This window comes from Spermophilus citellus (assembly GCF_964194105.1).
Source record: "Spermophilus citellus genome assembly, contig: SCAFFOLD_114, whole genome shotgun sequence".
Lineage (NCBI taxonomy): Eukaryota > Metazoa > Chordata > Mammalia > Rodentia > Sciuridae > Spermophilus > Spermophilus citellus.
The window spans coordinates 1,167,342-1,182,263 of NW_027672907.1; the positions used below are offsets into that span (position 1 = coordinate 1,167,342).

The window sequence follows — 14,922 nt, forward strand, 5'->3', positions numbered from 1 at the left end:
TAACGAATACTCTGGAGAGTGGACCAGCTCCTCTTTCCTCTTCTCCCTCTTCCCACCACCCTACTCCATCACCTGTGCTCAGCAATGGGCACAAACAGACAGTATGCATACTCTGGGGCCTCGATCCCAGGACTTTTCGGGAACAAACTCAATAGCTAACAAATGGAGTGCTGTTGCTTCAAAGCTTGCTAACAACAACTTTGGCCTTGTCTGTGTGACTACTTGGGGAATTACAAATGAGGGGTTTGGGGACCCAGCAGCTTTGCAGATGCATTCCAATGAGAATACAGGATGCACTTGAAATGAAGAATGCTTCTTTGTGACTCATTAAACTCCTCTTTGTTCTTCTCTATTAGGCATGTGTCTGCCATGCCCTGCAAATCTATGACACTCCAAAGTGGAAGAGTCAGGCAGAAATAAAAACATTTCACTTCAGCGCCTAAACCATGTGCCCTTTAATTTGCAATAAATCTGTGACAACCGACAGATACTTCTTTCAGACACTCGTGGAGAAAGGCTTGACTTGTCCTAGTAAATCAGACACAGGCTTCATTATTTTTAGTCTCGTTGAAAAAATGTTACCATGGAAACAACACCATCATCTAGGGCAAATGTTATCTCTTTAAGTCAATAACATGAGGAACTGAGCCACAAATACCTAGTGCTTTCAGAGGAAGAAATGGCTTTCCAATAAGATTAATTTCTTTTGCGTCTTCACCATTTATCTTCATTTGCAAACCCAGAAGTTTTCTTCCCCTGTAAATAAGAGATATTAAAAGCAATGTACAACTCTGCAAGATCCAAGGCTGACCTTTCTTGTACCTGTTTGAAGAAAATCATTAATTCTATTAGTTCCTTGAAACTTGTAGCTTTGCTTGTGGCTTTTAATTCACCCACAGGAGGCATAATGGTAATGAATTTGACCCTTGGGCAGAGCATTGTGCTTTCTGAGAGGAAAATGGGGAAAGCTACCTTGGAGCAGGAGCAGCTTTCTGTGTTCTTAAGGGACCATTTTAAGGGAAGCAGCAAACAGCTTATTTCCTCTGGGCCTTCCCTTGGTGCCTGCAGAACATGGGGGTGGGGTGCTCAGTAAGTGTTGGTGGCTTAGTCAGTTGGACCCCACATTTAGTCAAAACTGAAATTCTTTGTTAGTATTTGTGAAGATTTATTAATATATTGAATTTTGCAACTATGGTAAATTTGCACCCCACCCCCAAAGTATAAAAAATTTGGACCTTAAAAATTAAATCTAATCCTTCAAGCTTTTTCTCCTACCAAAAATCATGTTAATTTTAGTGTCAGATCAAAGCACCACAGATTGAGTGGGGGAAGCAAGTTGGGACACCCTTGGCCTTGTTTTGGAGTGCTGCTGAGGTCTTACAGTCCCCAAACACTTTGTGTCCTCTATTCTCAGACTTACATTTCCCCCCATATCTAATACCATTGAAATCAGGGTAATAACTGTTGGTGTGACCAAACTTTCTCTTGGCAGCTTTTGATTTCTTATAATGGTGCTGCAGTTCCTGGGAAGGAAAGAGACGCGCCTGTGTACTACTCATTGAGCACTGGGATGTGCATGGGACCCCTGCCAAGGAGGTGTTTTAATGTGTGGGAAGCTGAGGCTCAGAAAGGTTACAAGACTTGTCCAAGATAGCAAGTTGGTAATTGGCAGAGTCAAGATTTGAACCCAAATTGGATGACTTTATTGTAGTCAAATGACCCCTCAGATTTTCCATCTGATTTGCCCTTAGCTTGTTTTGTTCATAAGAGTTTACAAATCCTTAAATTTGGGGGCTGGGAAGCACCTTATAAGTCATAGGGCTTAACCAGCCATTTACAGTTGAGGAAAGTGAGGCTGAGAGAAGCAACTCACCAAAGGTAAAGGAAGTCATGCCACTGAGAATCAGCATGGCTGAGCCAGGAACAGGAGATTTTCAAGCTCTTTCAATGCCTCCATCCCCAAGACACAGTGAGGCCCCTGGGGACCAGGCTCAGGTGCTCAGCCACTCCTTCTGACACTCTGCTCATTCCTCCTCTGTTTTCCAATTCCCCCAGACCTCAAGATGATTGCTTACAACAACCCCTCTCTATTAGTCCATTTCTTGTTGCCAATAACACAATATCATAGGGTAAGCGAATTATTTAAAAAAAAAATAATAATAATAATAATAATAATAAAACTTTGGCTTCCAGTTCTGGAGATGCAAAGTCAAGAGGCTGCATCTGGTATTGGTCTTTTTATCAGAATCCCATGGTGACATAGGACATCACTCGGCAAGAGATGGGGAATGTACATGCAGATGTATGTCCTCTGGTTTCTCTCTCTCTAATAAAGCCACTAGGATTCAATCATGGGGTTCCACTCATATGACCTTATCTCATCCGATCACCTCCTGAAGGCCTCATCTCTAAACACCTGAGTCAGATTAAGTTTTTACCCTCTTAATATCTCACAATGGGGATTACATTTTAATGCCTGAACTCGTGGGGGGCATATTCAAACCACATCCAGGCTATAGCACCACTTCTCCCCTTTCTTTACCCCTAGTGAACCTGTGTCTTCTGATTTGTCCTCCAAGGTGATAATGAATCCATGTGAAGAGGATCATGGAGCACAGTGAGGGAGGCTTCTCCCCAACCTGTGCTTGGAGATGTTATTTATATCTTTGCTGCCTCAAGAAAGCAAGAAGTTTGGTATAACTGGAAAAGAAGGTGGCAGGTGCACAGACCATGGTACCAAGATATCTTGTAGGAATCAGGGCCCTAAGCAGCCTTTTCAATTATGCTGCCACCTCTCACTTTGCCTGTGGAGGGGTGCATGGCACGGCAGAGGGCAAGGATTGCAAAAGGTGGCATCCATACACCACTGCCCTTTTCTGCAGCCATAATGCGTCTGAGAAGCCACTGTTCTCTGCCTGCAGAATGATTTTAGTCACCGTCTTGATGCAGTGCTCCAGACAGCTACTTGGATTGACAGTAGTTGGTTACAGAGATGAAATAAACCCAGTTGCTTTCCCCAGTGTTGTTGAAGGCTTTGGAAGTAGGCAGGTTACAAGATGACTGAGTCTCTACTTCTCCCAATGTAAAAAGGAGAAATGATAATTGACTTACACAAGTTTTTGGAAGGTGTAGAGATACCATATATAAGAGCACAGCAGATTGCATGGTGCCTGGTAGGGAACAGATGCTCGTTATTGTAAGGTTAATGCTGATGGGGCAGAAGGCAAGGATGCCAGAGCTCTGCTTTGTAAGGCGGCTGGGAATGGTGAAAGAAAGCTGCTCTTGACCTCCCTTTGTTGCCTGTCTTTATTTTGTGATATGCAGACCTAAGTACATATGTTTCAGGTCTAAGAGGCTTGAGTAGCTATCTTCAGAAATGGTTCTCAATGTGCAGCTAACTCTTTGCCTAGCAAGACAGGGAGATCACACCATGCAGCAGTCTGTCCCCATGGTGCCCCAGTTCTGTGTATGCTACTCATGGGCTGAAGGGCCACAGAAAGTCCTTTATTTCAAGCCTAATTCCACTGTTTTAAAAATACATATGGTAATCAGATTCTGGAGAAAGGGGCGGTACATTGATGAACTCACTGAGTGTTGCTGTATGTTTTGAAAACCCAAAACTTATATGAATACATTTACTTAAGGAATAACTTTCTTTGCAAAAAATAGAGATGCTTAACTTCTATATTTAGTTTCATTAGTTATTTAATATGCATATTAAATGTCTCTGGCTATGTCATGATTTACTATGATATGAAAACTCCTAAGGGCATAGATGATGTCTGCTTCATTGACTTTTTAGAGCAACCAGAAAAATGCCACAAACAAGTAGATTTTAAATCCATTTGCATGTTTTTGTTGCAGATTGGAATATAAACTATGTTCTATACTCACAAAAATTATTCCATTCTTATTTTAACCTTTTAAGACCAGAAATCTAATGGCACATTTCCACTAGAGCAGTACACGCAGTACAAACACATAAACATTACTTTATTTTAAGTTAAAATAAAGTTTAAAAATATTAATACTATTTGACTTTCTATAGTAAAAATCTTGCCAATGCAGAAAATGTGAAAACTACTAAAAACATATGGAAAAAAAGAAAATTCATATTTTTTCCTATATGAGTCATTTAAAAATGTTATTAATAATATCTGCTACTTAACTAATTTTAAGGCTTTCAAAAATTGTTCTCACTGTGATTTTCATCTTCCAGTTAGGTTCCCATGTTCTTTCCAGAAAGCATTAATGTTTTGTTATTTTTCAAAGTATTGAAGCACATGGTAAATTCAAGGAAAAAGTTTGCCATGAGCTGCTGGTAATTTCTCCTGGCTTTAAAGGAAACTTTGAAAAGTTACCATGAAGGAAAAGTTAACCCATCATGTCCCGCTGCTGCATTTGTTCTCTCAAAACCAGGTGAACTACCTCTGACTCTTTCCCTAGGATTATGTCACCCACCAGGGCAACTTTCTGTTTCAGTAGGTGATGTGAAGAAACAAAACAACACCCTTTAAGTTAATCAGTTTTGGAAAATAGAGACTGGCTTTATATTCCATGGCTTTGATGTGCTTAGTAGTTCCTGTAAGGATCTGCCTCTCTTTTGTTGTGATTGACAAGACCTTTCCTATATATATGAGCCACTGAGCAGACCAGTAACGGAGGGGAGAGACATTTACCCAGAGCTAACTTCACCACTCATTACGACTTTCTAAAACCTTGGGTACAAGTGTCACCTCTAAGTGTCAGAAGAGTTGGCTCCAGCAAGATCAGGTAAGGGCCTCTCCACTTTGAGACTTCATTCCTCCCAACGGGAAGCCTAGAGAAACTACATGGTGACAGGTGGGATCTGGAAGAACAGATTTGGAAGTGCAGTCCATTTTAAGCAATAGGACGTGGGGGAATTCTGTAAATGGCTTTTCCACCCTTTTCCACCCTCACTTTAACATCCACATAGGTTCTGTCTTATGGGCCAAGCATGAAGAGTCCCTTCTGGTTACTAGACCACAGGAAACCATCCTAGTCTATCCTAGAGGATCATCCAGATATCCTATCCAGAGAGGATAGACTTGACAGCAGATTGGGATCATTTTTAAATACTCCAATGCTTTCTTCATTTGAATTAATTTGAATCACAACGAGGTGCTTATTAGAGCAGAAGCATAGAGCAGAGGCAATTTGTTGCCAAGTAGGACACATTTTTATGAATGGCCATCAAGACAGGTGCCTGGTTTCATAAAATCTTCTGCATATCCACGTTGTGTGATGGGTTGAGGTAGTGACAACACGTGCAGGGCCTACTTTTATTACTTATCTATTTCCCAATCATTCCCCATGCGTGACACCAAAAATAAAATTTTGATCAAAGCATATAGCATGGGACCCAAATACCCTGGACCATCATAAAAATAACTTATGTGTATTCATGTATTATGTCAAGATATGCAATTCCTTTGTTGTTATTCATGTTTGGTGCTCATTTTGAAGAGACGAATTTCTTTAACATACAAGTCAACTCCAGCACTTGGGTTGCAGTAAGGAAAAGTCTTAGAATGCATGTCTAGGATTGGATATCCAGAAAGGTCCAGGGAATCTATACTGACTGTTACAGAGAACTCTGGGCACCTGTCTTGGAGTCTGTAGGTACTTACTATTTCTTGGCCCATTTTCCCTGAAATGCTAAGAGCAAGGTCCCTTTGATAGCAGCCAACGTGTTCGTGGATGCCCCAAGGAGGGCAGCTGGATTTGTTAAACTTGATTTCTTTTCCTCTCAGGAGGAACATCATGAAGCTGACATACCTGTTCCTTGGTGCCACAGCCCTCCTGCTCCTGTGTGGCTGTGGCTCTGTCCTCGGCACCTCCAGTGGGGACCTGCGTACCTTTGTGGGCTGTGCTGTGAGGGAGTTTACTTTCCTGGCCAAGAAGCCGGGCTGCAGGGGCCTTTGGATCACCACGGATGCCTGCTGGGGTCGCTGTGAGACCTGGGAGGTAGGTGGTTCCACTCGTGACTGCTCAGACCTGATTCTAAAACAGTGTTCCCTGTTTCAGTGATTGGAGGTAGAACCGGGTCATCTGCCCTCTCCTTACAGCATCTCCTAAAGCTGATCGGAAAAGCATGATGTCGCCCCCGTAACATAGCATTGATAAGATTCATAGCTTTAGTCATGGTCTCAGGGAAGTAAAAATATGCTCCTATTTCACCCATTTTACAAATCACAAGGAGGGATTGCAGGGATGGGAGGCTCCGAAGTCATGAGGAGAGTCACCGCAGGTTGAGAATGAATTCTTGTCTCCAGCCTGTGACCCAGTCTCCTCCCTGTATTCCTTCATTTGTGATAAAGTCAGCCATTTGCCAAGAAAGAGGCCCTAAGCTGTGGGGCAGGTGAGGGCTGGTCCCAGGCCTCTCCTTCAGGGCTGCCTCTGTAGCCCTGCTCCCCTCAGTTTGATGGGGCCCTCAGGGATCATCATAGACACATCTATGAAGCTCCTTTCTATTCAATTAGTACTGGCCTTTCAATTCAAATGGGGATAAAAGTCTTAAACAAAGTTAAAATCCTACTGGACTCAGACGAGGAGCTGGTTAAAGGGGTGAAGAGAAAGAGTTATCGAGCACCCATCAAATCACACCACACCATGATTAGCTGACTCTTCTTATCAAGGCCCACGTTGGCAACTGAAGGAGTACCAGCTCTGATCTTGTCACCCCCAGCTCTGAAGCTTTAATCACCACCCCCTACTGTCAATTCAGTCACCAACTTTCAAGGTCCAGCAATATGGCATCTGCCTGCTTTCCCAGAGACTACATGTATTCTTAGGTTTGGCTTTGTCAGGCTGATTTTTAAATGTTTTATTAAACAACCCTCATAAAATCTCATCTTGATCTTTTTCTCATATCCTGTCTCATTTCCAACTGTCATATTATCATATTTATTCCTCATTGCTGAACTCTAGTGCCAACTTCTTCTCTGAGCCTTGTCTGGCTCTGTGGCAATTCCTTCACTATATTCTACCTTTTGTTTGACTTCCTCCCCCACCACACACATGATTTTAAGTGTTTTTGAGGACAGAAGTTTCTGATTGCAACTTTCATAACTTCTGCCAAAGTACCATGCATGGGTGAGGCATTCAATAAATATTTCTTGATCAGAAGGGACTGACCTCTTCCTAGAGGTGTCTGTCCTCTGGTCTAATGGAAGTCAGCTTTGAAGCATGTGAGCACCACCCAAGGACTCTTCCTTTAGGGAAAAAACAGGCATTTTTCAGGGACTCAGAGAGCAAACCAATATTGCTTAAATAAAATTATGACCCTTTGAATGGAATCGGGTTATGATGCAGAAATCTACAAATTAAATGAAACTACCCCATCAAATTGGCTTCATCTTTGCATCATTCAGGAGCTTAAGATCTAATAGCCAAGTGAAAATTCAGTTTTTCTAAGTAACTGTTGCCATCAAATGAACTCAGGGAACTTGGGCACCTTCTCATGTGCAGGGCTTGGCCTGGCAGTGCCACCTTTGGATCACTGCTTGTCCCTGCGCTAGTGACAGCTCTTTGTGTACCATATCCTCAGACTCCTGTTTCTCTGCATTCAACCCATCCTCTTTTCTCTCACATGTTGGCAACTGTCTTTAGCTGGATCATGGTCACCCCCAGGAGGTCGGGGACTGTGCTCTCACTGGAGAAATGGAAACGCCAAGACAAAGAAAGGAGAGTGTCCCTAATTTTAGCTAACTTTTGTTTGTGCCTTTACTGTGTTAGGAAAATGGAGGTTACCTGGGGAAATAAATACAGATATGCGATTCATTTTCCTAGAAACGGGAGGTTTCTGAGATAAAAAGCACTGTTTGTTTGTTGTTTGGTTTTTGGTAGCATGTCTGAATTTAAGGATGTTCATGATAACAAAGTGACTGAACTTGCTTTTGAAGTGAAGCTATTGGTGCAAATAGTGATTTCTTATGACCTGGGTTTAGAATTGCCCAATTTAGCAAAAGGAAAGCAAAACAAAACCAAAACCAAAAAAATGAATCAACTAACCCAAAATACTCACCAATTTCTGCCCCCCAAAAAAACAACCCCCCAAACCCCAGAGTGAAACCAAACAAACAACAACAACAACAACAAACCCAGGAAACCCAGATAAATTTGAATTTCAGATAAAACAACAAATACTATTTTTAGTAAAAGTTTGTCCCAAATATTGCTTGGGAAGATTTATACTAAAGGATTAATTATCCGATATACAAGGTAGCTGAGTGTCTGGTCTGCCCATGTTCCTAGAATACTGAGGTAAAAGGACACAGAGTAAATGGAAGAAGGTAGGAGAAAATGGCCCAGGACAAATTTAGCTCTTCTACATGATCATTGTTGAAGGCAAGGTTGTTATTTTCATCATCATGCAAGGACTTCATCTTGGGCCTGTCCATCTATCATCTGTGTATCTATCATCAATCTATCTACTCATCCATCTATCCATCCATTCATCCATTCACTTACCTTTTTTGCCTAGAACAAGTGAAGACACTGTCCTTTGACAGATTGTTATCATTTTTGCCATGACTTCTAATGACAGCAACAGAGTGCATTTATGGAACACTTACCTGTGCTAGGTACATATTATCTCACCTTATCTCTACAACAGTCCCATGAGGATGTCTTGTTTCACAGATAGAAACACTGAGACTTCAAGGAGTTTAGTTGATTTCTCAAGGTCTCCAACAAGTTGTAGATCTGGCAATCAAACTTGACAGGTCTGCCTACATGACTCAAGATTTTTTCCCCTTAACTTTTTTTCCCCCATGCATACACACACACACACACACACACACACACACACACACACACACATATTTTCACCCTGTGACACTGGGGATTGAACCCTGGGCCTTGTGCATGCTAGGCATGCACTCTACCACTGAGCCACACCCCCAGCCCTTTTTGTTTTATTTTGGGATAGGAGGTATTGCTAAATTGCCTTGTTAGCCTTGAACTTTTGATCTTCCTGCTTTAGCTTCTTGAATAGATGAGGACCAGAGATGGGGTTTTTTCCATATTTGGTTTTGGTGTATTATAATTATAATTATACATAATAGTGCTACTACTTGTTACATATTTGTACATGTACACGATGTAAGGGTTGGAGATTTTTAACTACTACCTTGTGCTGAGTTTTCTCTGGCCCATATGCTCTGTTGATCAAAACTGTCTTTGAATTCAAGGTTAATACAAGGTGAAGGAAGGAAGTGAGTCCTTTGCTTATCAGAGTGACCCAGAGAACATTCAGGAAACTGCCTGGCATTCTTCTTTTGCTGACTCTATAACAGTTAGGAGAACCTCCCAGGTACCTGCCTACGTACCATAGGGAGCAAATAGGCAGGAATTCCTACCGTAGGAGAGCCTACTCTCTAGAGCAGGAGAAATGTCATACAAATAAAATACCTGAGATGTCATGTAAGGAGAAAAAGCAGGAAGGGGAAGAGGAAGCTCTAGGGTGTGGAGGGGGATGTTACAGTTTTAAATAGCATGGTCAGGAAAGGCTTCCCTGAGAGGGTGGCATTTGAACAAAACCCCAAGGAGCAAATCCTATGGCAGAATGTTCCAGACAGAGGGAAGAGCAAATGGAAAGACCCTCTCTGGGACTGTTCCTGGTTGGGTTGGGGAATGATAGAGCCCACTGTGGCTGGAGCCTAGTGAGGAAGCCAGCAAGGTGGGACTGTCACAGAAGGTGCAGGGAAGACTGATGTAGGTGCTGGCAGGAGATCACAAGTTCTCTGGCTTTTACTAACTGAGATGGGAAGTGAGTGGGGCTTTGAGTGGGCGGGAGTGGGGTGTGAGGCCATGTCTGATGTTTCAGGAGGATCACTTGGGTGCTGTTACAGGGTTACAGTGGAAGAAGGGACACTATAGCAGCTACACATTGACCAAGAGTATTCATTTACTAAATATTCACCTAGCACTTTCTGTGTGCTGTAGATTCTTCCAGGAGCTCTGGATATGGCAGTGAACAAAATCAGCTTCCTGCTTTCAGGAGTTTCCTTTGTACGGGGAGGAGGCAGAGCAATAAGTAAACAGATAAAAACCATGCTGATGTCTGGTAATGACAAATGGTACCAAGGAAATGAAATAGGATGGTATGTTTATGGGCTTTCTCTTTTCTCCCTATGGGGACAGAAACCCATTCTGGAACCCCCCTACATTGAAGCCTATCATCGCATCTGTACCTACAACGAGACCAAGCAGGTGACCGTCAAGCTGCCTAACTGTGCCCCTGGAGTTGACCCCTTCTACACCTACCCTGTGGCCGTCCGCTGTGACTGCGGGGCCTGCTCCACTGCCACCACGGAGTGTGATACCATCTGAAGCTACGAGGTCTGCAGGACACAGCTGGTGGCCTCAAGCCTCACAGACCTACCTGCATGGGTGACACAGGTAGCTCTACCCCTGGCTTCACTCAAGGACTGTTTAATCTGACCATACCTGTGGAGGTGGTTACCTGTCTCCCTTAGCTTAGGCACAAGGCCTGGATGCAGTATACTTACATTGAAAATGCAAAACAATATTTGTTCCTTTACCAGAATTAATTTCTCTAGTGCATATACCTACAAATTAGTTTTTCTTTGCCTTGAGTCTTGCAACATAGTTTGTATATCACAATCATCTTCCGATTTGGGCCGATAACATGCCATTGACTTAAATGCATTGGATAGAATTGGGAAATGGGGCTGTAAAGTCTTTTAAAAGTCTTATGTTCTGTTTAACCACTGACCTTTGACTAGATTTAGGAAGAAAGGGCTGGAAGTTTATCAAAACCAATGCACTCACTAATCTTCATTATCCAAAAAGAAACCCAACTTCAAGTTTCCTTAGAGAAAACTGTTCCAATTCCTTTTTAAATGAGCAATTATCTACCCAGGAAACAGACTGCTCAGATTGATAAATAGCAGGGAATTGATCAAGAGAAGAGCTCAAAGAAGGTTGGATTTGGCTTATTCTTTTCCCCAGCAACATTCCTTAAGTTCCCCTATAAGATCCTTACTATAAAGAGCCTACTTTGTGATTTAAAAAAATATAGAAAAATATGTAGCTAGAAGCTATCATTTAGGTATAAAAACTTCTGAAACTCATGTTTTTGGATGTGATATTCTCCCAAAGCGGTGGTGAAATTGTCATTTACAAATATTCTTCCTTCCTTAGCACATTTTAAATTTAAATTGTAACTCATTAAATTGAGTCTAATGTATGAAAGATGATATATCATGAGCTCTGTAATGTTTTGAACAATCAATAAAAAAACAAACAAAAAAAATTCAGAAATCTTACATTTGTAGGGGTAAAACTGCACTGTAGGCTCAGAGGAGAAAGGTCTGTGATTGTCTAGCTCTTGCCTTCACCAAAATCTTAAAGTAGCTGGTTCTGTGACTTTTCTTAAACTCCAATTTTATTCAAATGTCTTTCATTCTGTCATTCTGGGGGTTGAATTTAACCTTGTTCACTTTTCATAATATGCTGAGAAAATCGATATTAATGCCAATAAAGTGCATTCTCTGTCTTTTGAATTCATACAAATTTTTAGTAAAAGTCTTTTTAGCCTTGACTCTGCTTGCTCTAACATGACAAAGAATGGTTCGAAGGAACTATGAGGATTTTCACTGAAGTGTTAATTTCGGATTTCATGATCAGTTAGGGACACAGAGAGATGACTCTGGGTATCCCAAAGGTAGTACATGCAGCCCTGAAACACAGTGCTCTGGTTTCCATAGTAGCCCTTTAAGCCATGAGTCTTCTCGAAAGAAGAACCAATGAATCACATGAAAAACAGTGGAGCAAATGTTGAGATTGATGGTCAAGCACCAGGGAGTGGGAGTGAACGTCTGAGAACAAAGGGCTCATGCACAATTCACCCCAACCCTTTTTGGTAGGAAAGGAAGTCACTGCATAAAGAGGAGTCCAGCCAAGTGAAGTGGTGCACACTTGTAATTCCAGCAGCTCAGGAGGCTGGGGAAGGAGGATCACAAGTTCAAAGCCAGCCTCAGCAACTTAGTAAGGCCCTAAACAACTAAGTAAAATACAAAAAAAGTGAGACCCTGTCTCTAAGTAAAATACAAAAAAGGGCTGGAGATGTGGCTCAGTGGTTGAGTGCCCCGAGTTCAATCCTTGGTATCCGTCCTCCACTGTCCCCTGCCATAAAAGGGAGTTGAGTGCTGTGGTCTTTGCTGGGACCATGGGTGATGATTGGAGCAACATGGGATGGCACCACTCAAGTGTTTTCAATCCATCTCTCGGAACCTCCTTTAGGATTTTCTGAATCTTGTCAGAAATTGAGAAAAGATGATTGCAGCATCGGTGAGTGTCCTGGAGGACATACTGCGTGGGATGTGCAGGAGAATTTAATGAAGAGGCTGTTTATCAGTGTGTGGGCAGAGTAAGGGAACCAACAGCAGGGCGAGGCACTTGTGGCTTGGAAGCACTGGGCAACCCTAGGCTGAAGGAATGAGAGAAGGAGCAGTGATCACACTCCAGGGAGAATGACAGAGAGGGACCCCTGATATAATATGAGACTTTTTTTTGTTTTGTATTTTTTTTTAATTTTTTTTTAAGAGAGAGTAAGAGAGGAGAGAGAGAGAGAGAGAGAGAGAGAGAGAGAGAGAGAGAATTTTTTTTTAATATTTATTTTTTAGTTCTCAGCGGACACAACATCTTTGTTGGTATGTGGTGCTGAGGATCGAACCCGGGCCGCACGCATGCCAGGCGAGCGTGCTACCACTTGAGCCACATCCCCAGCCCTGTTTTCTATTTTTTATTGGTGCACTCTAATTATACAAAATAGTGAGACTCGATGTGGCCTGTGTGTCCATGTACACAACACAATTGCAGGTCATTGCAGACCCACCTTGCTTGGGGACCATAAAGGGCCCCTGTCTGAGGAGGGTGTTTTTCATGATGACATTTGCCCTTCTCAAATGCTGCCCCCTTTTCCCTACTTTCCCCCACCCCTATTCCTTCCTGGACTCTACTTGTCTGTTTTCTATTTTCCTGAGGTCCCTTTTATTCCCCCTTTTCTCTCCAGTGGAAGCATCTTTTCTCAAATTCTGAACAGCCTCAGAAAATCCTAAAGACGGTTCCTAGAGATGGGTTGAACTTGAGTGGTGCCATCCCATATGAGAGAAAGCATATGACCCTTGAATTCCTGAGTCTAGCTTATTTGATTATCATAATCCTCTTCCATTCCATCCACTTTCCTGCAAATGACATAATTTTGTTCTTTTTTAGGTCTATGTAAGTTTTGTGTATGTATCTCACATTTTCTTTTGCATTCATCTGTTGATGGATGTCTAGGTTGGTTTCATAGTTTGGCTATTGTGAACTGCACAGCTATAAATGGACATATGTATACATTGCTATAATATACTGATTTTAATTCTTTTGGATTAATACTAAGGGGCAGTATAGCTGGATCATATGGTGGTTTCATGCCTCATCTTTTGAGGACCCTCCATACTGATTTCCTTAGTGGTTGTATTAACTCACAGTCTCACTAACAGTGTGTAAGTTTGTTTTCTCCTGCAACCTCACCAGCATTTATTATTTGTATTCTTCATTATTATGGCTCATTTATTAAAAAGACTGAATCTGCCACCCTGGACGATCTCCCGCACTTATCACATGGTCTTAGTAGGGAAGGAAAGGTGCCCAGAGACCTGGAATGGAGACAGCTAGGTGGATGTGTTGAGGTTTCCTTGTGGAAGGGGCTCACCTGCTCTTCCTTGGAGATCATAAGGGTCCCCCATCTGAGGAAGATGTTTTAGGAGGTGATGCCTGCCCTTCTCAAATACTGTCTATGGTTCCCGCTGTTCCAGATGAATAATTAGCTTCTAGTTTCAGGATGATCGGGCTGGGGAAAGGCTCTGTCACAGTGTAACCAGGAGGAACTGGCGGATGTACTTGGCCTTGGATCTTGAGAGTGCACATGGGGATTGAGGAGGAGGTGGCACAGTATGTGGCTGGATGAGAGGAGTTTACCCGATGGGGGTGCCCTCAGCATTTCCCATCGTGGGAAGGTTGCAGGATCTTGTCCCAATGTGCCATTGGGATGGGTCCTTCAAGCCTGGGGAAATGGTGGCTGGCATTAATGAGGATGTCTGAACTGTCCTCGAAGAGTATTGGGGAACAGAAGGGGGTCTGCTGGAATGGATTTACTGCAGTTGACCAAAAAACTCAGCAGCTGGCCATGTTCACCAGGAAGGTTCAGAGAACTCTCCCTTCAGTAGAACATAAACAACGTCCCAGCGGGGGCGCTGCATTGGAGGGCGGTCCCCTGGTGGCTCTTCTCTGTAGCCTGGGGCTGGTGCTGGGGAAGCTGCCAGGAAACTGGGCTTCCTGGTGTCGGCAGAGGTGATGGGGTTCTGGGATAGCAGAGACCACAGGTGACAAGTGGCCGGAGGAGGCAAAGTGGACCTAATTGCTGTAGCAGGCAGCAGGGCTACAATGTAAACCAGAGCTCTGTGACCTTCAGGCTGTGTGGTCCGTGGTGCTCCTAGTCTGTGCTGTTCAAAAAACTTTGATAGTAAATATGCTTCATAACCAGAAAAGTTATTAATGAAAAAAGAGAAAAATATCTGTCAGAATTTATACGAGTGCTAGACTTGAATGTCTTTCAAAGGCCCTTTTCCCTCATCGTTTCTTCTTTCTGCTTTCCCTTCTACAACTGTCTCTCATTTCTGCAAATATTTATTAAGTCTAATTTTGTTCAAAGCACTGGAAAATAAAGATATAAATATCATTATTATTTATGGAACCCCTACTGTAAGCAGGACCCTTTATACTAATTCTTCTTTATTCTTTGTCAACCATACTAGTAAACACTGTTATTTTATTTACCATTTTATGGAGGATGAAACCAAAGCCCAGAGAGGTCAAGTAACTTGC

At 42.5% G+C, this 14,922-nt stretch overlaps 1 protein-coding gene across 1 annotated transcript; it reads left to right on the forward strand.

The window, feature by feature from the left end:
* Window positions 1-5,784: 5,784 nt before the first annotated feature.
* On the forward strand, window positions 5,785-10,356 carry LOC308640379 (glycoprotein hormone beta-5-like; the record flags this gene model as incomplete). The annotated part of the gene is made up of 2 exons (XM_081312310.1): window positions 5,785-5,988; window positions 10,168-10,356. The coding sequence occupies 2 exons, from the start codon at window positions 5,785-5,787 to the stop codon at window positions 10,354-10,356; spliced, it is 393 nt and encodes a 130-aa protein (XP_081168436.1).
* Between the last annotated feature and the right edge of the window lie 4,566 nt (window positions 10,357-14,922).